Below are 21,078 nucleotides of genomic sequence, written 5' to 3'. Positions count from 1 at the left end.
TGTGGGTGGGTATTTTTTTAACAGAAACCACAGCCAAACTGTAATACATTAGAGATGATGCATGGTCAGTGATGGCAAAAGATTTAGAAAAGAGATCTGGCAGCTGAGCAGGCCTCTGAGGCTCCTGATGGGAGGCTGGCGTTTGGCAGCTGTTGAGGGTGAGCGGCTCAAGGTCAGGTCCAGTGAAAAAGAGTCCTGGCAGGAGGAGGCTGAGGCTGGCCAGGGCCGGGGTTCATTTCTGTGTCTTAGTTAGGAGACTCAGGCCTTCTTGGCCAGCTGTTCCTTCATCGAAGCCTGGATCTTAGCAGCTCCAGGTGTGCTGTCCTTGAGTGAGTCTTGGAGGATCAATTACCTGTGATCCATGAATTAGTCCAAAACCCCATAGTCATTGGAAACAGCGGCTTCCTAGACTGAGGCCAGTTTAGGAACTGGACGTGTGTCCCCGGGACCCAGGCAGAGAGGACTGTCGAACAGACTCCAGAGCCAGCAGTCACGTGACCTTGGCAAGCTCCTCAGGCTCTCTGCCCCCGTTTGTCCCTCTGGAAGATGGGCTGGTAATCGGCCTCCCTAAGTTGGTTGTGAAGGGCATTATGTGAGTTCACGTGCTTTGGAACAGTACCTGGGGACTCCCCTTGCAGTCCAATGGTTGAGAATCCGCCTGCCAATGCTGGGGACTCGGGTTCGATCCCTGTTCCAGGAAGGATGCATGTGCAGAGGGGCAACTAAGCCTGTGCCTCCCAGCTACTGAAGCCCACGTGCCCTGTAGCCCATGCTCCACAGTAAGAAAAGCCACCACAATGAGAAACCCCCTGTGGCCACAGTTGGAGAAAGTCCTCATGCAGCGAGGACCCAATGCAGCCAAAAATAAATACACAGTTAAATAGATAAATAATTTTAAAAAATAGTGTCTGACACATAGGGAGAGCTCTATGTATATGAATTTGATAAATTAAAATTTTAAAATGTGTGGACAAAAGGCTTCTGCTTTTCCACATATGAAACCTAACCGCATCCCTTAAACTTAGGGGAGAATGTAGTTTTCGGGGTTGTGGCATATACTGCCTTCTGGGGATCCCCCCAGACCCGACTCAGAGCTGGCACCCCAACAGTGTTCATGGGAAGGGAGGAAGGAGGAGGGGTGAACTAACTGTGGAGCAGGAGGAGAGGAAGGAATTCCTGGGCAGGTCACTTTAAGAATCCTATCTCCTCTCTGAAAGGTGGGAAAAGATCCTCAGGGGGAGAAGCAGAGGTTGGCAGGTTTGAGTCACAGTGACTAGGAAATAATTCATATTACCAATGGCCCGTTGCCTGTCTTGACCAGACACCAGATGACCATGAAGCAGAGACGGGGATTAAGTCAAAAGAAGCAAGGAAGTACATTTTCAACTGTTTAGATGACATGGCCCAGGTAAGCTCCGTGGGTGAGTATACAGTATTAGCCCTTTCAGGGCCACACACAACACCACTTCTGCAGGAGTAATTAATAGAGGATGGGGGTAGAAATCCACCTGACTCCAATGTGGTGGCTGACTTTGACCTTAAACAATGACATGTCAGCCTTGGGAAGTATACCACTGAGTCTGTGGAACATTTTTAAGACCTTACACAAGCTCTTTAAAAACAGCTTCAGTTTACTGTCTCTCAATTGTAAAATAGCACTGGCCAATCTTACTGATGTCTTCATGAGAAGAATTCAAGCCCATTAGTTCATTTGAGTACCATGAGGAGTTCTCTAGTGCCACCTTATCAAGGGGCCATAAACTGGTGACTTAAGGCAACAGTGTTTATTCTCTTGCAGTGCTAGAGGCCGGAAGTTTGAGATCACAGTGCCAGCAGGCCATGTCCCCTCTAGACCAGCTCTAGGAAGAAACTGGCCCAGGCTGTTCTAGTTTCTGATGGCCCCCAGTAACCCTCAGTTTCCCTTGACTTGTATCTGCATCCCCCAGTCTCTGTCTCCTTCATGTGGCCTTCTTTTCTCTGTGTTCTCTATGTTCCCTCTTTTCTCTGGGTCCAAAATCTCCCTTCTTTCTCTTACAAAGACACCAGTCATTGGCTGTATGGCCCACCCTACTTCATTGTGACTTTAACTTGGGTACATCTGCTGAGACTCTGTTTCCAAATTAGGTCCCATTCCCAGGTACCAGGGACCAGGACATCCATCTTCTGTGAGCACTCAACCCAATGCAGTCAGTCTCTCTCAGGTCACCTTTGTGTCCAGAGAGAATTCTAGAACATCAGCTATTTTTAGAATAAGACCTAGTCTAAAATCAGGGCAACCCAAAGTGAGTTTTTCTTCAAAGCAATGAGAAACACAGCTCCAGACCAATGAACACTTAACACACTTCTTACTGAAGATAAGCGTAACCAAAACTCATAACTCCAAGTAAAGTATACTTGTCAGTTGATTAGAAGCTTTGATTTTCTGAGAAAACGGAAATTGCTTTCCAGTACATGTCTTGGGAGGGAGGCGGAAAAGAAAGCACCACAAAACAAGGCTTTTAAAGGTCATCCTAGTATAGGTTTCCCAGGCAGTACAGTGGTAAAGAATCTGCCTGCTGATGTAGGAGACACGAGTTCGATTTCTGGGTCAGGAAGAGCCCCTGGAGAAGGAAATGGAAACCTGCTCCAGTATTCTTCCTGGGAAATCCCACGGACAGAGGAGCCTGGTGGGCTCCAGTCCACAGGGTCACAAAGAGTTGGACACGACTGAACGACTGAGCACACACACACACCATATAGACTTGCTCTTGGAAGAAAAATCTTGTGTTCAGATATCCTGCCTGCCTTTGCCAGAGATGGTCCCAGTGAACCCAGGGATTCAAATAACTCAGACCCTGGCTCAGAAGCTGCAAGAAGACTGACCTGCTGTAGGTATAGGAAGCAGGCCCCAATACCTCTCTTATAAGGTTAAAGAGTTAAACCTTTTTTGCATCTTATTTTTCACTGCTTGGTTGTAATTATTGTTTTTTAACCATGGGAAAATATGTGTAGCCTAAAATGGTACAACTCTAAGTATACCATTCAGTACATTCACATTGTCATAAGCTCAGTCTCCAGAATTCTTTTCATCTTATGGTTCTTTTCAATGATGCAAGGTGCATTTCAACCTAACTGATGAAAGCAGAGCCAGCTGCGCCCGCACACTCATATGTGTGCAGGTGCCCACAGGGGCCTCTCTCTTCCCTGAGCAGCCCCCACCAGCCTCTCCTGCAGAGAGAACAGCTATGACCTGCGGGCAGTGATGACCCATGGCAGCACCCCCCACAGGGCAGACACAGCCTTCTGGGGGTTGTGAAGGGGTGCCCAAGAGATTAGGATGGAGCTGCAGAGCACAGAATAAGAGGGATGGGGCCAGGGAGGCCCAGCGGAATCTTGGTAACTTGTCCCCACTTGCTTGCAGGTGAACATGACCACAGATTTGGAAGGGAGTGACATGTTGGTGGAGAAGGCGGACCGGCGGGAGTTCATCGACCTGCTGAAGAAGATGCTGACCATAGACGCCGATAAGAGAATCACTCCAATCGAGACCCTGAACCACCCCTTCGTCACCATGACGCACTTACTCGACTTTCCCCACAGCACACAGTAGGTGTCCTGGTGGATGCTTTATCCCAGGGGTCGGCAGACTCTTTTTTAAAGCCCCAGGTAGTGCATGTTTCAGGCTTTGTAGGGACTTCCCTGGTGGGTCCAGTGTTCAAGACTCTGGGCTCCTTTCAATGCAAGGAGCGCAGGTTTGATCCCTGGTCAGGGAACCAAGATCCCACAGGCCTCGAGGCTCCCCCCCAAAAAAATCAGGCTTTGTAGCCGTATGGTCTCTGTCACGACGACTCAGCTCTGCCATTAGAGTTGAAAGCAGCTGTAGACATTACAGAAACCAACAAGGGAGGCTGTGTTCCACTAAAGCAGTATTGATAAAAATAGTCGGCAGCCACACTGGGATCCTGGGCTGAAGTTTTCTTAACACCAAAAAGAGGGAACAGTGGGGCATGAGAGGGCATGAGGCCAGGTGGACCAGACCTGGGGTGTCTGCATGAAGGGAGGTGCTCAGAATGGCAGCATCTGTGGTGCAGAGCCATGTACAAGCCAGAGGTCATGCGTGGATTATTGGTTTGTTCATTCTTTCATTCATTCACTGGGCTGGGCCGGGAGCTGGAGGCAGTGGGGAGCAGAGCAGAAGGGTACCCTGCCCACTGGAGTTTAGAGTCTATAGGAGAGAAAGTGAAAGTTGCTTAGTCGTGTCTGACTCTGTGACTCCATGGACTATTATAGTCCATGGAACTCTCCAGGCCAGAATACTAGAGTGGGTACCCATTCCCTTCTCCAGGGGACCTTCCCAACCCAGGGATCAAACCCAGGTCTCCCGCGTTGCAGGTGGATTCTTTACCAGATGAGCCACTAGGGAAGCCCAGGCATACTGGAGTGGCTAGCCTATCCCTTCTCCAGGGGATCTTCCCAACCCAGGAATCAAACTGGGGTCTCCCACATTGCCCGTGGATTTTTTACCAGCTGAGCCACCAGGGAAGCCCCTATAGGAGAGAGGAAGGCACTAAACCAAAGATCCCCAAATAACCAGGCTGTTCTCAGGGGATACAAAGGGCGAGCAGAGCATGTAACACGAGGACCTTGCTGGAGGCAGGGCGGGGATGACCCACAGATGTGACCGCCCAAGGAGAGGGAGCTGCTTGGTGGAAAGGCCAGTGAGAGTGGAAGGGGCCTTCCCAGGTGGAGACCCCAGCACGGGCAAGATCAAGCACCTGGGGACAGGGAGAGATGAGGCCTCAGGATAAGCCAGTGGCAAGGCTTCCGTGTTATGGATTTCGCTCTTTCTCCTAAGAGTAATGGGAAGTCATTAAAGGATTGATGGCCAGGGAATGGCTGATTGGAGTTGTGTTAAACAAAGATCGGTCTGCTGTCGCTCGATCAAGTCAAATAAGCTTGGAAAAAATGCCCATCAGATCTGGCAACTTGGAGGTTGCTGGTAACTTATGGAGAGCTGTTTCTGTGGATGGTAGAAGCAGAAACCAGTTTAGCAGGTTGAAAGATTGAGTGAGAGATGAAGAAATAGATGGTACCCTTTCAGGAAGGAAGGCTGTGAAAGGTGGGGGGAAGAAATAGAAGGGTGACTCAGGAAGACCCAAGGAGGGGGTTTCTTTTCATATGGAAGAGACTTGAGCATCTTAAGAGGCTGATGGGAAGTGCCTGGTAGTAAGTAAGAGATTAAAGATAAAGGATGCTCAGAAGATGTTTCTCGAGGTAGTGGGAAGGACCAGGATTCGGAGGGCAGGTGGAGGAATAGGCAACATCACAGAGGGCGGGCAGAGGAGAGCGCATGGCTGTTGCAAGTGCCTGGTGCAGTGGAGCAGAGTTGAGGGCTTCTTCCACCAGCTTCTGTCTCTCCCTGTTGAAAACAGGGTATTGGTGGTTAAAGGCGGGTAGGAAAGCTTAGGTAGCGGAAGGTAGCAGAGACAATTGAACAGAGAAACAGAGCAGAATCGCTGAGTGTGGGGGTTGGATTTGAAAAGCCCGGGGTGTAAATGAACTCCTCAGGTGAAGGCATACAATCAACAGAGTCCTTCCAGGTTGGAGTTTGGCTGCGCTGCTAAGAGAAAAAGATTGACACAGATTTATGATGTTGGCAGTGAAGAGACTGTAATCCAAAGTCATGGCTATGCGAGGCTTAGCTAAAAGAAAAAGGAAGTGAAGCTGGGAGGGGTCCAAAGAGACTGAGTGGTCTGATCAGCTCAGAGAATGCTTAGTATAGTCATAGTTGAACTAGCCAGATGGGTGGAAAGTGTGCCCAGGAGGTGGGATGCTTGAATTTGTGGTTGTGGAAATGGCACGGTTTCAGGCTTGACGGTCCAAGGAATGGGGTGGCTGGAATTGACAACAGGTCCCTGGAGATGAGAAGGAACTAAGGAGCCAGGGAGTCTGACCAGGAATCAGGGTGACTCCGAAGGGCTTCCCTGTTGGCTCAGACAGTAAAGAATCTGCCCGCAAGGCAAGCAACTCAGGTTCGATCCCTGGGTCAGGAAGATCCCCTGGAGAAGGGAATGGCAACCCACTCCCAGTATTCTTGCCTGGAGAATTCTGTGGACAGAGAAGCCTGGCGGGCTACAGTCCATGGGGTCACAAAGAGTCAAACACAACTGAGCAACTAACACTTCCACTTTTTCACTTTTCGAAGTCTCCCAGATGGGCAGGACTGAGCAAGTGGCCCGGCCTCGGTGACTGAGGGGGAGAGAAGAGAAGGGAGGATTAGTTTGAGGAGGTGCCATCACAAAGCACCACCAAGTGGTCGAGTGTCATGAACAGCAGACACTCATTTTCTTATTCTAGAAGCCCACGATCTAGGTGTCCGGCAGAGTTGGCTTTTTCTGTGGCCTCTCTCCTCGGCTTCTGCCCGAGTCTTCCTGTGGTCTTCCTCTTACGCTGTCTGTGTCCTGATTTCCTCCTCCTTCTAAGGAATTGGATCAGGGCCCGCCCTAATGACCTCATTTCACCTTTAAAGATCCTATCTCCAAATTCAATCCCATTCTTAAGTACTGGGGGGTTAGAACTATAACATGTGAATCTGAGGGGCACGGTTCAGCCTATAAACAGAGTCAGGAGAGAGATCACTTCAACCTCTGAGGCACTTGGGGCATGAAAGAATAAACAGCCCTCTCCCTGGGTGTCTGCCGGGAGAAGCAGGGTGCTCAAGAGAGCAGCAGGTTTCAGGTGGCATCAGGAGAGAGAGGGATACATGGAAAGAGCCTGCAGCCGAGACAGTCACGGGTCACCATGGGCCCCGCCACAGCCAGAATCAGATCAGGTCAAGTCTCAAGGCTGGATTTGACCCTCAGCAGCATACGAGAAATGAGGGTGTGGCACCCATCACCAGTGGTGCTTCCTCTCTTTTCGGTCTGTTCCTTACTAGCTGCTGTTGAGCAAGTCAGATTGTATTGCAACAACCAGATAGTGCCTCTACTTTAGAAGCATGCTTGCAACAACCAGACTGGAGAACAGAGAAGGAACTGGGACCCATCCCTTGCAAGCTCTCATTACGGGATTTGTCCTGTTTCTGGGTATGGGATGGGTAAGTCAAGGGGTGCCAGTCTGAACCACAGAGGAAAGGCAGACTTGGTGATTTACTGCATAGGCCCCCATAAGATCAGTCTTCGTGTCATCAGGAGTGAAGTGGGATGGCTGAGAAACAGCTGTGGATAGGAGATGGAGGGGTGCTCGTTAGAGGGTTCCTGATAGCCGTGTGCACTGTCAGTGAAACATTCGTGCATGCCCAGCTGTGTCCAGCTGTTTTGTGACTCAATAGACTGCTACCCACCAGGCTCCTCTGTCTAAGAAGTTTCCCAGGCAAGAATACTGGAGTGGGCTGCCACTTCCTTCTGCACGGAACCTTCCTGACCCAGGGATCGAACCCACATCTACTGCATCTCCCGCACCAGCAGGTGGATTCTTTACCACTGAGCCACCTGGAAAGCCCCCAGCACTGTCAGTGAACAGTCACATGCATAAAGTTTGAGGCTTGGCTGAATGACCTCAGGGTGCCGTCTGTCTTTTAGTTCTGCATGGAAGCAAATCAGGGTGTTTCACTGTAGGTGAAGACCCAGCACGGAAACCATGGGCATCAGCTGGCTCCTAACTCAGAACCTGGTGTGGAACCAGGGGAAGCACTGACAACTTAGATTTCAGAAAATAGGCCTCGGAAGGAAAGAAGGGTCTCTGAGCACAAAGTAGGCCTGATCTCCAAGCAACCCTAGAATTTGCTGGGCAGACCATGAAGAAGTCTGGGGCCAGAAGAAACCCGCGGCTGGGCCAGGGCTGCCCCAACATCTAGATTATCAGATGAAAGAGACTCCACTCGTTTCTCCATGCCAAGATTCTAGTGCTCGAATTCCTTAAAAACCATTCTCAACATTAACCCAGTGTGAAAGTACTTTCCTCTGAAACTAAAAACTCAGATCGTTTCAGTTACAGAATCCTGAGTCTGAAAGCTTTGTGTTGAATTGTCGAAAAACCACTGATGTGTTAAATACAGTCCAGAAGAACACAAAATCCATTGTTTTTTTCTTTCAGCCTCCAAGCACTTAGCAGTAGGTTTGGTACTGAGTCGATGCTCAAAACGTGTTGGCATTGCTAGCATTAGTGTTTTTAGCTCTTGGTCAGCAGAGAATCCGTTCTCCTTCTCTCTAGGGTCATCAGTCAGTCATTGTTTACTTCGTGTGCATTGTGTGGCCAGTGTCAGTCATGATTAAGTCACAAAAAACGTGTAAGTCAGTTCAGAGGACCTTTCATGGAGCAGATGTTTCGGGATAGCCTGCAAGCACCTGCCTGGCCCAGAATCTAGCTTACCCGTAGTACAGTATGCAGCTGTCATCTTAAAATGGTAGAATTTTATTGTTACTACACTACTTATAATTAAAATAAGTATTTTAAATGGAAATTTCAGTGGGATCTTGCTATCCTAAATATTAGCATTTGAGGAAAAAGTGAGTTTAATTAGAAGATGACCCAGAAGTGAATGAGACTTGGCGTGGCACACGTGCTCAGTTGTGTCTGACTCTTTCAGACCCCGTGGACTATAGTCCACCAGGCTCCTCTGTCCATGGAATGTTCCAGGCAAGAATAGTGCAGTGGGTTGCCATTTCCTCCTCCCGGGTATCTTCCTGACCCAGGGATCAAACCCGCGTGGCCGGCGTTGGCAGGCAGATTCCTGACCTGGACACCACCTGGGAGCCGGGGACGTGAGTGAGAAGCGATGTACAAACAACTGGAAATCCTGTGGTGGGGTTTCAAACACCCAGTCAAGGCCACTAATGGCTTTCTTTGTCCTTGATGCTGGTGTCCGCAACACTTTTATACTTGAATTTCATAATTGAGAGTTTTGTTTTGATTCAAAAATGCAATGGAAGAAGAAAAAGGGAGAGAATTTTATGTAACTGGGTAACAATAAGAAAAGAAATGAAGAATGAAGGAAGTTAAAGAGAATGCACGTGTCTATGTGAAGACTACCATTAACCAGCTCTTGATCTTGGCAAATTACCTATCCCTTCTCTGCTTTATCCTTATTCGCAAAATAGGGGCAACAGTTGTCTGTCTTCCCCTCGTGGTGGTTGTAGGACTGAGTGAAAGAGTGCTTGCGAACAGCCGCCACGCTGTCACCCCTATTCAGTTCAGTTCAGTTCAGTCGCTCAGTCGCGTCCGACTCTTTGCGACCCCATGAATCGCAGCACGCCAGGCCTCCCTGTCCATCACCAACTCCCGGAGTTCACCCAGACTCACGTCCATCGAGGCGGTGATGCCATCCAGCCATCTCACCCTCTGTCCTCCCCTTCTCCTCCTGCCCCCAATCCCTCCCAGCATCAGAGTCTTTTCCAATGAGAACCCTTCGCTCATTCCCTGCACGATCCAGGGAGGAGCAAGAGTGCCAATAGGTCCTGACACCGGGTTGGCTATTCTTTGGCTGACCCCTAGATGGCGCTGGTGTCCTGGGTTAGCTGGAAAGGGCGTGGGCAAGGAAGATGGCGGCAGGTCATCCATTGATGACCAGTGCCAATCAGAGAACTTACATGTTTATTTATGGGCCAGAAACCACTTTAAAAGCCAAGAATGAGCTGTGGAAATTGGGAAGCAGATCAGCAGCAGGAGGAAATGCAGTGAGAGCCAAGAGGTCTGTTGTGTTGGTGGAGAACTGTTACCCACCCAGGATGAGGAGGAGGCAGTGAGAAGGTGTGGGGGGAGGGGGCAGGGGAGGGTGGAAGTCCTGTAAATACCACCAACTTTTGCAAGTGCAGACACTGCCTGAGAAATCCAGGAACCTGAGATCCAAAGTGAAGTGTCTCGGTTCTTTCGTTTATTAGATTAACTCTCTTTTTCTCTCTCCATTTTCTCCCCTGTAATTCCATGTTACTCTCTCCCTGACACCTTTGTCTCTGCTTGTGCATGAACAGCGTCAAATCATGTTTCCAGAACATGGAGATTTGCAAGCGTCGGGTGAACATGTATGACACGGTGAACCAGAGCAAAACCCCTTTCATCACGCACGTGGCCCCCAGCACATCCACCAACCTGACCATGACCTTCAACAACCAGCTGAACACTGTCCACAACCAGGTGAGTGGGGAGCAGAGCGGAAGGCAGACACGGGGCTGACAGAGCAGAGGTCAGGAATTCTGTTTTCCCACCAAGCTGAGTCAGAAGACAAAACTCCAATATCATATACAACAGACAAAATCCCTCTACTGTCACGTTCAACTCTGCAAGAAGGTGTTTGTCTTCGTTATTGTCCTTTGAGATCCTCAGGAATTCTTTGTATTGACTCCTAGCCCCTTGAAAGGTCCCAGAAATGACTCACTAAGAGAGTTATTTCTGAGATCGTACCTCCTACTGCTTCCCTGTCCTGCTGTGAGAATAAGGTAAAGGAGATGCTGGGATCCTCTCATGTCTGACATCTGCCCGATGGAGAATTCTAGAACTGGAAGGGATGGATGCTAGCGGTCATCCAGCTCAGGCCCCCACTCCTCTTGTCCACACTGCCGGGTCCACATGATCTCCTTTCAACACAGACAAAACCCGCCCTTTTCCAGGTCTTGTCACCAGAATCCCAGCAGTGAGAACTAAAAGGGGACCCACAGCTTTCAAACCTCTTACAGAAAATTTGCAGAATCTAGCACCTAATATACTGCTGGAAATATGGATGACACCCAGGAAATATGTCCTACATGAAGAGTCTCCAAGGCCTCGCTCAGGCAGCCTCTGCTATCTAAGAGACTTTAACTTTTATTCCTACCTACCAGTTTCCCCAAAGAAAGTGTCCCTAGATCTTCTTCAGTCTTAGTATCAGTCTTTAATGATGACCACACACCTGTGTACGCACACACACACCACACCCCTCGATAGCAGAGCATGTATGTTCCAGCGGGAATACTCTGCCTGGCCATCCACTCTTTTGACAGGTCCCGTGCTCCCATGAAGAGTCACCGACCCTGCTTCCCAGGCCATTCCCGGAACGTTTGGTTGCTAAGGCCCAGCGTTCCTTCCCAGCCTGTTCCTCTCCCCTTCTGCCTACCCTCTAGGAGAGGCCGCCTAGAATCTGCTGCCCCCTGCAGGCCGCTGGTGTCCTTACCGTTCTCCTCAGCCAAAAGAGTTCATTTCTCTAATGCCTGGAGTACCCTGTGATAAACATTCCCACCCAGCGCCTAGCTCAGCCCTCAGGCTAAGACAGCCACCTCCAGTCAGGTGAACTCCTGGACAGAATAACCACTGTGATTCTGCTCTCCGTCTCCAGAGTCCCAGCACGGTGAGCAGGCCGTCTGGCTGGTGCCCTGAGCAGGGAGGGTAGAAGATACATTGAGATGGGAAGTAGGGCCTAATTGTGACTGGAAGGAGGGCCAGCCTAAGATGCGTACACAGTGCCCATTAGGCAGCAACCGGAGACTTTTGAGCAGAGGTGGTATCACACAAAAAGTAGTCATTTGGAAAGAATGTTCTAGCCTCTGTGCCCAAGAAGAATTAGAAAACAAGAAGTGGAGACCAGAACATCACTAGTCAAGGCCCTACAGGTCCCAGGCACCAGGACAGAAGGCCTTAGCGAAGGAAGTAGTGATTAAAAAGAGGGAGAGCCTTCCGGGGACATTTGGAAGGAAGGAGCAGCAAGACCAGTGGCTGGCCAGAAGGGGGAGCCACTGAGCACCCGTGTGGGAACCTGGAGGAGACTGCTGCCAGTGCCCCAAAGAGGGAAGCCAGGAGGCAGGAAGATGAGGGAAGAGTGTGGACTCTGGTGTGTAGAGGGCAAGTGGCTAGTGGGAGGTGTGTCTGAGGGGAGCCTCCAGGAGAGGTGAGGCTGCAGAGAGAGCAGAAAGGAAACACAAGTCATGCCGTTGGTAACAACACAAAATGCTGGCCCCATGCAAATGACTGTGTATAAAATGAGCAACAGGGCCCTACTGTGCAGCACAGGGAGCTGTATTTAGTGCCTTTTAGTAACCTGTGATGGAAAGGAACAGGAAAATCGTGTATATTTATTCCTTTCACTAGAATTTCCTTTTGTTAGGATATATATACATAACACAACATTGTAAATCAACTACACTTCAATAAAAAACAGTGATAAGAGATGCTGGCCTACATGTGCCACACATGCATTCCCAGTCACACTGCCTGGAGGCTGACTGTGTGATGCTGCACAGACGCTGACTGTTAAAATAATATCTTAAAATCTAAACATGGGCAGTACCTAATGTGGTGATTACTTTCAAACAAATTCTATGCTTTGCACTGAAATTCAGCATAAAATATAAGTGTAAAAGACATGTAAAATGAGACTTTATCCTTTTCATCAAATTTGACATATATGCATACCTTTCCTAAGGTCCTAATTTTATATGTTTCCCGATAGCCTTGTGGCTCTTTCCCTTTTTACTTTTTTAGTCCTTATAGCCTCTAGTAGCAAAATCTCTCATAAACAAGGTTGAAATTGAAGCCATGGGTTACTCCACCTATCTTACTAAAGGATCAGCACGAAGATGGGCTGAAACTGGAGAATTCCCAATGTAGAATTCCTTTTCCTTCCATGGCCTTGCTTCACATGCAAGTTCAACCTCAAATGCTATCTCTTTCTGAAAAAGAAAGGAGAGAGGACATAACTTCAGTGTCTGTCTAACCCATCTCCATTTAACTTAACCCATCTCAAGTTCTCTTAACCCCCTGGCATCTTCTCCTTGCCCTTTAGGCTTAGTTGCTGAATGCCAGCACAAGAATGCACTGAATTCCAACAAGTAACCCCAGCCTCAGCATGTCCCCCTCTATCTCTATTTCTGTAGTGTTATTTCTTCGCAGTAACTGTGCTCTGTGAACATCTAAGGGCATCTGTAAAAGTGCTACCCTCAGACCTGAGCAGAAGGGCTTGCTGCCCAGGCCCTCCCCGAGTGCATGTGCTTCCGTGTCAAGCTCCGGGAATCTGAGACCCGGGGCCTGGAGGAGCCACTTCTAGTTTCATCCTCCCCAGTAGAGACCAAGTCCAAATACCTGCACCCAAAGGCCCTCAGGTTGTGGGACGGAGCTGGAGCCTGGAGAGAAGGCAGGCAGGCACTCGGCTCCATATTCCAGGGCCCAAGCCAAGGAATCCAGATTCAGACTCAAACCAAAGCCTTCCAGGTGGTTATGAAAGTGTTTGTGTCTGCGTGGAAGGGCAGATCATAATTCTTTCCAGCCAGTCCTTAACTCTGCTGTTTAGACTTGACAGGCAGGCATGCCGTGTGCACTTGCAGGCCCTGCAAGTATTAGGAACAGGCCCTGAAAATATTAAGAACAGGCCCGAATCTAAGCATCGAAGGTGATTCTGTGTCCTGGGCTGCAGGTGCCTGCTTTCCCCTAAGACTTTCCAACTGTATTTCCACTCCCCCGTTTTTGCTTTTTTTCTTGGCTCGTGGTTTTCATTCATTCGTTTGCTCTTCTTTGAGTTCATTTATTTGATTTGGATCCATGTCTCCCAGCATGCCATCTCCCTCATGTTTTATTTGTGTTTATTTTTGTCTAATCCCCACCATTCCTTTAGGCTCCCACCTCCACCAGTGCCACTCTTTCCCTAGCCAATCCCGAGGTCTCCATACTAAACTACCAATCTGCACTCTGCCAGCCCTCAGCGGCATCCATGGCCGCGGTGGCCCAGCGGAGCATGCCCCTGCAGACGGGAGCCGCCCAGATCTGCGCCCGGCCCGACCCCTTCCAGCAAGCGCTCATCGTGTGTCCACCCGGCTTCCAAGGTAAGGCGGAGTGGACCCAGCCTCCCACCTGCTTCCACCAGGACCGCCTCTGCGGTGCTGGCCTCATGCTTTTCTGTCCTGCTAAAGCCCTCTTTGTTTCTTTCCGCGAGAGCCCTGGCATCCCTGAACTTGAGGGCCCCCATCCTGCGGCAGCCAACCTAGAAACAATGGACTTAGGCTTCTGTGTCAAGTCCGTTCCCTGTTATTCGCACCACCTGCCAGTGGTTTTGTCCTGGCTCAGCCACCGTCTGTAAATCAGCACATTGTGTGCGCTCCCGTTGTTATGCTGATGTCAGCTCTCCCGTGGGATAACCTCTGTGTGGATTATCGACAGCACACTGCCAGCCTCTGACAGCGCACCAGTCCCCGTTCTTGTGACGAGTGTAAACCTCTCTGAAAAGTACTTCCTGGCCAGTGCCCCCACCTCTGGCCAGGCACCCCGGCACTCTTCTGAAAATTCTAAGCGAGAGTTGACCGGGTACCTTGTTATAGTTTACCTTGAAAACTCGAGAATTTGGTTCTGAAAACCCCCTGGTGTAAGTCTGCGTGGTTGAGTTTGAGTAAGTGCTGTTCAGCAGCCTTACCCTCTCTCCCTGGCTTTGACCCAGTCAGATGTGTCTTCATGACAAAAGCAGCTGTTTTCCTGCTGTAATTTGTCAGCATAACTGTTTCACTTTGGGCTTTAAAGACTCCTTAATTTGACTGAATCTTTGAAAACATTCAAAAAGGTTGTTTTTTGGTTTGGTTTTTTTTTTTTTTTTTAATTTTAAATTAGAGGGAATTCCATGGTGGTCCAACGGGTAGGACTCCACACCTCCACTGATGAAGGCCTGGGTTCTATCCCTGGTTAGCAAACTAAGATCCCAACAAGCCATGTGGCATGGCCAAAGAAAAAAAAACCACAGACTTTTTTTTAAGTTAAAACTGAGGCAGGGAAGACTTCCAAAGGACCAGGCAGTGTCTGGTGGGGACTAGTGCAAAGGGAAGCTGAGGGCTGACAGAGTGGGCTAGGAAGGTCTCCTCATCCAGCTCTTGCCAGTTACTCAGCCCTTCTCCCCCTCACCCCTTGTCTGCACTAGGATTGCAGGCCTCTCCCTCTAAACATGCTGGCTACTCTGTCCGAATGGAAAACGCCGTTCCCATCGTCACTCAAGCCCCAGGAGCTCAGCCTCTTCAGATCCAACCAGGTCTGCTTGCCCAGGTAATTCTTTTTTTATTATCACTGGTATTACCACGACACATGTTAATGTTGTTCACAAAAGAGATATATCTCTGATAATTCCCTCCCTGGCAGTGAGTTAGATGCCTCAAGTCATTAGAATATATCAGTAATATTCCGAATGATCCCCAGGTGAATTACCTTCCTAAGTATCTAGCTTACAGTTCCAAGAAGAAATTTAGACACAGGGGGAGTCTGGAGAAATTTATTATTATTATTGTCTCTTTGTAATGTAGATTAATATGAGAGACCTAGGTTTTAATCCTAACTCTACAAATAACTCTCTGTGACCCAAGGCAAGTCAGTTAGCATTTCCTTATTATAAATTGAAACTATTTTTTGAAAGCAGAAAAAGAACTTTGGAGATTATCTCTTTGTTTCCTAGTTGAAAACCAGGATCACAGAGGCTTTGGGCTGGAACCTTCCTTATCTGTTCACATAGGTACTCTGGTAGATTCCTCAAATAAGATCACAGAGGTGAAACTGGTTGAAAATTTGTGACGTGTTGTGAAAATTGTAGGCAACAAAGTGGTGTAATGATAATAAGTAATCGATCCTTAATGTCACTCGAACATTAATAACAAATACATCTTCGTTGTGCTGAGCACTTCATAGTTGCTATTGATTTAATCCCCACAATATGGTAAGGTGTTTGTCTCCTTTTGCCAAACAAGGCACAGGCACTGGCTCAAAGTCACACAGCAATTAGGTGACAGAACCAGAACACAAACCCAAGAAGTCTGACTCCAGCATGTGTATTTTAACCCATCATTTGCTGTACTGTTTCTTTATCATGGCTTCTGTTGTTGGGAGTCAAGGATAGTTTGACTGAAATGTTGTTAGTTTAAAGCACCTTTGTTTTTTAAATGAAGTTGGTTCCCAAAGACACTTTATTTATAGTGTCTTTTATTGAACAGAAGTTTGGGGGATAATTTTAATGTAGTCAAATTGCATAGGTCTATTTTAGACTCATGGGGTTCCCTGGTGACTCAGTGGTACGGAATCCACTTGCAATGCAGGAGACACAGGTTTGATCCCTGGGTCGGGAAGATCCCCTGAAGAAGGAAATGTCAACCCACTCCACTGTTGTTGTTTGGGAAATCCCATGGACAGAGGGGCCTGGTGGGCTACAGTCCATGGAGTCAAAAAAGAGTCAGATACAACTGAGCAACTAAACAACAACAATTTTGGACTCAGTCCGTTCTAGACCACTGGGCTCTCTGATATCCTATTGTCTTTGCTATTGATTTTATAACTTTAACGTATGTCTTGATATCTGGTGGGAAAAGCCCTGATCCTATCACGTCCTTCAAAATTTCCCTGTCTGTTCTTGTCCCTTTGCTTTTCTATGTGAATTTTATCCTCACCGTTACATAAGAGTTTTCATTCCAAAACAAACAAGACAAAAGCCCAGAACCCTGATTTGTGTGTATTGGACCTGCATTGGATTTATGTTCACTTCAAGGAAAACTGACATCTTTGTAATATTGTCATTTCATCCTTGATCATGGTATATAACTGTATATAGTGAGTGAAGTTGCTCAGTCGTGTCTCTTTGCAACCCCATGGACTGTACCCTACTACGCTCCTCCATCCATGGGATTTTCCAGGCAAGAATACTGGAGTCGGTTGCCATTTCCTTCTCCAGAGGATCTTCCCAACTCAGGGATTGAACCCAGGTCTCCCGCATTGTAGGCAGATGCTTTACTGTCTGAACCACCAGGGAAGTCATAACTGTATATAAGTTACCTTTTATTCCTTTCACTAGAGTTTTCTTTTGTTAGAATCATTCCTAAATATTTTACACTTCTGTTATTAATAACTTTATTAACTATATTTTCTTATTATTTGTCTTTGGTTAATAGGAATATAACTGGTTTTGCTCCATTGAGTTTGTTATCCAGCACCTTCCAAACTCTGATTAGTTCTGATTGTTTCTGTGAATTCCCTTGGATTTTCTGTGTAGACTATTTTTTCATTTACAAGGGATACAATTTTGTTTCTTCCTTTCCAGTCTTTATAACTTTTATTTATTGTTCTCATGACACCGTGCCAACAGTAGCTCCAAAACAGTGTTTAATAAGAGCGTTGATATTGAGCATTCTTAACTTGAACTTAACTTTAAAGCAAATTCTTCTTGCTGTTTGCCACTAGAGATTTTGTTTAAAGAGCGGTTAGGGACACTTTATCAAGTTTGCTAAATTTTTTTTAATGAATTAATGTTCAACTGCATCAAATGTTCTTTCTCCACCTATTGAAATACTCCTGTGTTTTTGTTCCTTCAACTGTTAATGTAGCAAGTTAATAGATTTTGTAACATTAAATCATCTTTGTATCAATATTTTCAATGTGAACTTTATTTGATCATGTGGTACTTGATGTGTTTGTGTGCTTTTCAATTCTGGATTGTTTGTGAATACTGCAGTTAGTATTTTTGCATCTTTGTTCGTACGTGAGGAAGTGGCATGGATTTCTTTTTCTTATAGAATCTTCATCTGCTTTGGTCATGGAGACCACACCCAGGCTCATAAGACACGGTGGATATTATTACTTCTTCTTCTGTTTTCAAGAACAGCTTGTTTGAGATTGACACTAGCCGTTCTTAATCTCTTTGTTCTTATGTCCAGATTGAGACTGCAGATGCCCACTTCCACTAGTTTCTGGTGGCACACAAAATTCTGTCTTGCTGAAGGTTTAAACAGAGAACCTTCCGTATATAAAGCACACCTGCACTCCTTCCCCTCTCTCTCTGTTCCTCATAGCTCCCTTTTGTTTGCACAGTTTGGTAGTACGGAGTTCAGAAAAAGCCCTGGTAGATCAAGAGAACTACCACTCACTCCAGGGGCATGGCAGCCTGTTCACACTTCATCTGACTGGGAGCCAAAATTCAGGCCAGTTTCCCAGTGCTGCTCCTCTGTGAGCCAAAACCTGCAGAATTCACATGTACTCTTAAAGGGTACTTACAGATCCTTTTTTTGTGTTTGCATACTTAACCCTGTAAGCCAAGAACCATCTCTGAAAGAAATGATACATAGCATCGCATACTAGCTAAAGTAGATATTACTCGTTGTTCAGTTCGGTGGAAACCGACAGGCCCAGCATTTCTGAATTTGTCTTAGTCCTTTAATCACAGCAGGGAAGGGCTTTACCAACTGCCTACTTGAAAAGGAGTCCTTAGAGCACCATAAATCTCCAAGTGGATTTAACCTACAGCTCTAAGTGGGGAAGTGAACCAAAATTACATGTACAAGGATTTTAATTGCTACAGTGCTTATAACAGGGAACTGCTGGAAGCAATTTGAATGTTCATCAGTAGAAAATTTGTTTAAATTGGTAAGGGCATAAAATGGAACACCATATAGCCATTGGAAAAGGATGTGGTGGACCAAAGTGTCTTAACATACAGAGTTGTCTAAGAGATATTAACTTAAAAATTAAAAAAAAAAAAGAACTGTCCTGTTCTATCCAGTGTCACTGTGTCTTTTTCATTTATTGATTGCTTTTGATTTTTCTTGTTTGTCACCCAATCCATTCCAATATGTTAGCCTATTAAGGTGGAGCTTTCTCCTAGATATTTTTTAATGATCCCTTCAAAGGAAAAAAAATAAGCAACTTGCAAAACTAGGCAGATTCTTTAGCCTCTGAGCCACCAGGGAAGCCCTAAAAAACTAGTATGGCAGCTATTTTTTTAAAGCAGTAATTAAACATTAACACTGACCCCTTCATTTTTCTTGGGATTAGGTTAGGTATCAGGCAGAGGTACTCCAAATATTATTACTTTAAATATATCCCCAAATTTCAGTATATTTCTTTTTATCTAAATGTTTAAACCTTTTCAAGGAATTTGTGCATGTTTAGAAATAGTCTTTTGAATCCACCCTCATGTTAGCTTTGTTTGCTCTGCCATTTTCCAACCCCCCCTCGCCAGTAGCATCATATGTCCCTAAAATGGAAAACAGTCTCTCTGGTGCACCCCAAAGATGTGTGTCCGGAAATAATCACACCCTCTCATTTCAGTAACACAAGGGTGATCACGTGGATCGCCTTACCAGTAATGCTTTTTTGGTATCGCCTAAAAGGAGCTTTCACCTCTGTCTGCCCAGCCCCCAGCCAAGAACTGGTATCTTGACCACCATCAGAAATTGTGAGTGAGGGACTTGCCTGCTGGTCCAGTGGCTGAGGTGCCACGCTTCCAATGCAGGGGGCTGGGAATCCCCGGCCAGGGAACTAGACCCCACATGCCACAACGAAGCTCACACACCACAACTGAAGATGCTGCCTGCCACAACAGAGGCGGAAGATCCCACTCCAGCGCTTCTCAAAACCTTCTCTGGTCATTTTCAGCAACCAGTCTTTCCCACCATTCTGTCTTGCTGTCTGTGTCAGTCTTGCTGGGTGCCTGATATTGCTAATAAATAAGGAAGACTTTTTCATACGACTCTTAGGCACCTGATCCTGAATTGGGCCGTCGTTTTTATGTGTCACCTCCACAGAAAGTGTAGCATATTGGCTGAGAGCATGGGCTCTGGAATTCCACTGCCCATGTTCAGATAGCGGCCCCAGCACTCACTGGCTGTTTGACTTTGGAGAAGTTATTTTGAATTTAAATTTTAATTCTTTTTCAAAGTAATACATGTGTCTAATTGTTACAGTTAAATGCCACCATAAACAGCTAAGAAAATAGTAGTCTCCTGCCTATCCTGTCCCCAATTTCCATTCCCCCCAAACTATCATTTTTTAATTAATTAATTTTAAATGAAGGCTAATTACTTTACAATATTATGGTGGTTTTTGCCATACACTGACATGAACCAGCCATGGATGTACATGTGTCCCCCCCTACCCCGTCCCGAACCGCCCCCCACCCTTCTCCCCATCCCAGCCCCCTGGGCTGTCCCAGTGCACCGGCTCTGAGTGCCTTGTTTCATGCATCAAACTTGGACTGGTCATCCAAAAATAAAACAGTTTTTTTTTTAACTGTTTCATTTAGTTATTTAAATCCATGTTTCTAAATAGCATTCTTTAACTGTTTCTTACTGAATTTTGCACTTTAGGTATCAATCAACCATGGAAGAATGCTTAGCCCTCTAACCCTCCATCCCCAGAACACACAGGCCCACGCGCATGCACACTCTCTTCCTCTCTCTCTCACTTTTCCTTTCTCCCTTTTCCTCCCTTGTAAGTTTTTATTCGACCACTTTATATTATCTACATTATCATCAATATTGTATTATATTATTCTCAGCTGAGCCTCATAACGTACTACGATTCTGCTTCCTTTCCTGTATAAGTTGTTTTTCCTGGAATTAGTATTGTCCCATCTTTTCATTGGGTCAGTTTCCTCTGTATGTGTTATTATGCAGCCCCGAAGTCTTCCAGAGCTCTCAAAGGCTTGTGTGCTTGATGTACTGGTGTCTTTGAGCACATTGAGAAGTTCAGTGCTGTTGTTTTTCCTCTCTTTCGGAAAGTTTTTTAAGACCTTCCTTGTCCATGGTGGACACGATGTCCGTGAGATTCACGGCTCCATGCTTTCTCATGAGTCTTTTAGAATACCCTGTCCGGTACATCCTGTTTGCCCTTTTTGTCTGGAGAACTTTCTTCTTTTATTTTTGCCCTTTTTATCTGGAGAACTTTCTTCTTTTATTTTTGCCCTTGTTAACTTCTTCCCCTACATTTTCTCTGTTCCTTCTTTGTGGAATTCCTGCTAGTTGAGCGCTGGTACTTCTGAACTGATCTAATGACTTTCATATCTCCCACCCTCACCCCCATCCACCTTTTCCCTGTATATATTCTATCTATGCTACTTTCCAAAATTTCCCCATCTGTATGGAATTGTTCATTTCTATTGTCATTGTTCTCATTTCCAAGAGTTTTCTTGTTCTCAGAATATAGATATATATCCTTTATATCTTGTTTCATGGATATATATACACGTTTAGCCTCTTTGAGGACACTAATTACATATATTTTTAGATTTTCTTCCAATTCCTGTACTGTTGTTCCTCAGAGTTTCATTTTTTGTTTTAGTCTCCTTCATGATAGAAACTTCCTTTAAAGTCTGGTGACCCTTGGCTGTTCATTCATATCTAAGACTGAAGG

The 21,078-nt window shown here is 46.5% G+C and overlaps 1 protein-coding gene across 3 annotated transcripts in view; it reads left to right on the top strand.

Moving 5' to 3' along the window:
- The window catches only part of HIPK2 (homeodomain interacting protein kinase 2), a 204,574-nt gene that overhangs the window by 138,844 nt on the left and 44,652 nt on the right, over nucleotides 1-21,078 (top strand). For 2 of the 3 annotated variants that reach the window (XM_070788235.1, XM_070788234.1), the window contains exons 5-9: nucleotides 1,322-1,408; nucleotides 3,401-3,585; nucleotides 9,948-10,110; nucleotides 13,553-13,760; nucleotides 14,840-14,961. In XM_070788235.1, coding sequence (XP_070644336.1) covers nucleotides 1,322-1,408; nucleotides 3,401-3,585; nucleotides 9,948-10,110; nucleotides 13,553-13,760; nucleotides 14,840-14,961 — 765 coding nt within the window. The remainder of the gene's footprint in view (nucleotides 1-1,321; nucleotides 1,409-3,400; nucleotides 3,586-9,947; nucleotides 10,111-13,552; nucleotides 13,761-14,839; nucleotides 14,962-21,078) is intronic. The other variant, XM_070788236.1, reaches the window with a different exon arrangement.

The sequence above is a fragment of the Bos indicus genome, chromosome 4 (genome assembly GCF_029378745.1).
Source record: "Bos indicus isolate NIAB-ARS_2022 breed Sahiwal x Tharparkar chromosome 4, NIAB-ARS_B.indTharparkar_mat_pri_1.0, whole genome shotgun sequence".
NCBI classification, from domain to species: domain Eukaryota; kingdom Metazoa; phylum Chordata; class Mammalia; order Artiodactyla; family Bovidae; genus Bos; species Bos indicus.
The sequence above is the reverse complement of the archived record's forward strand: the minus strand, read 5'-3'. Positions and strand labels throughout refer to the sequence as shown.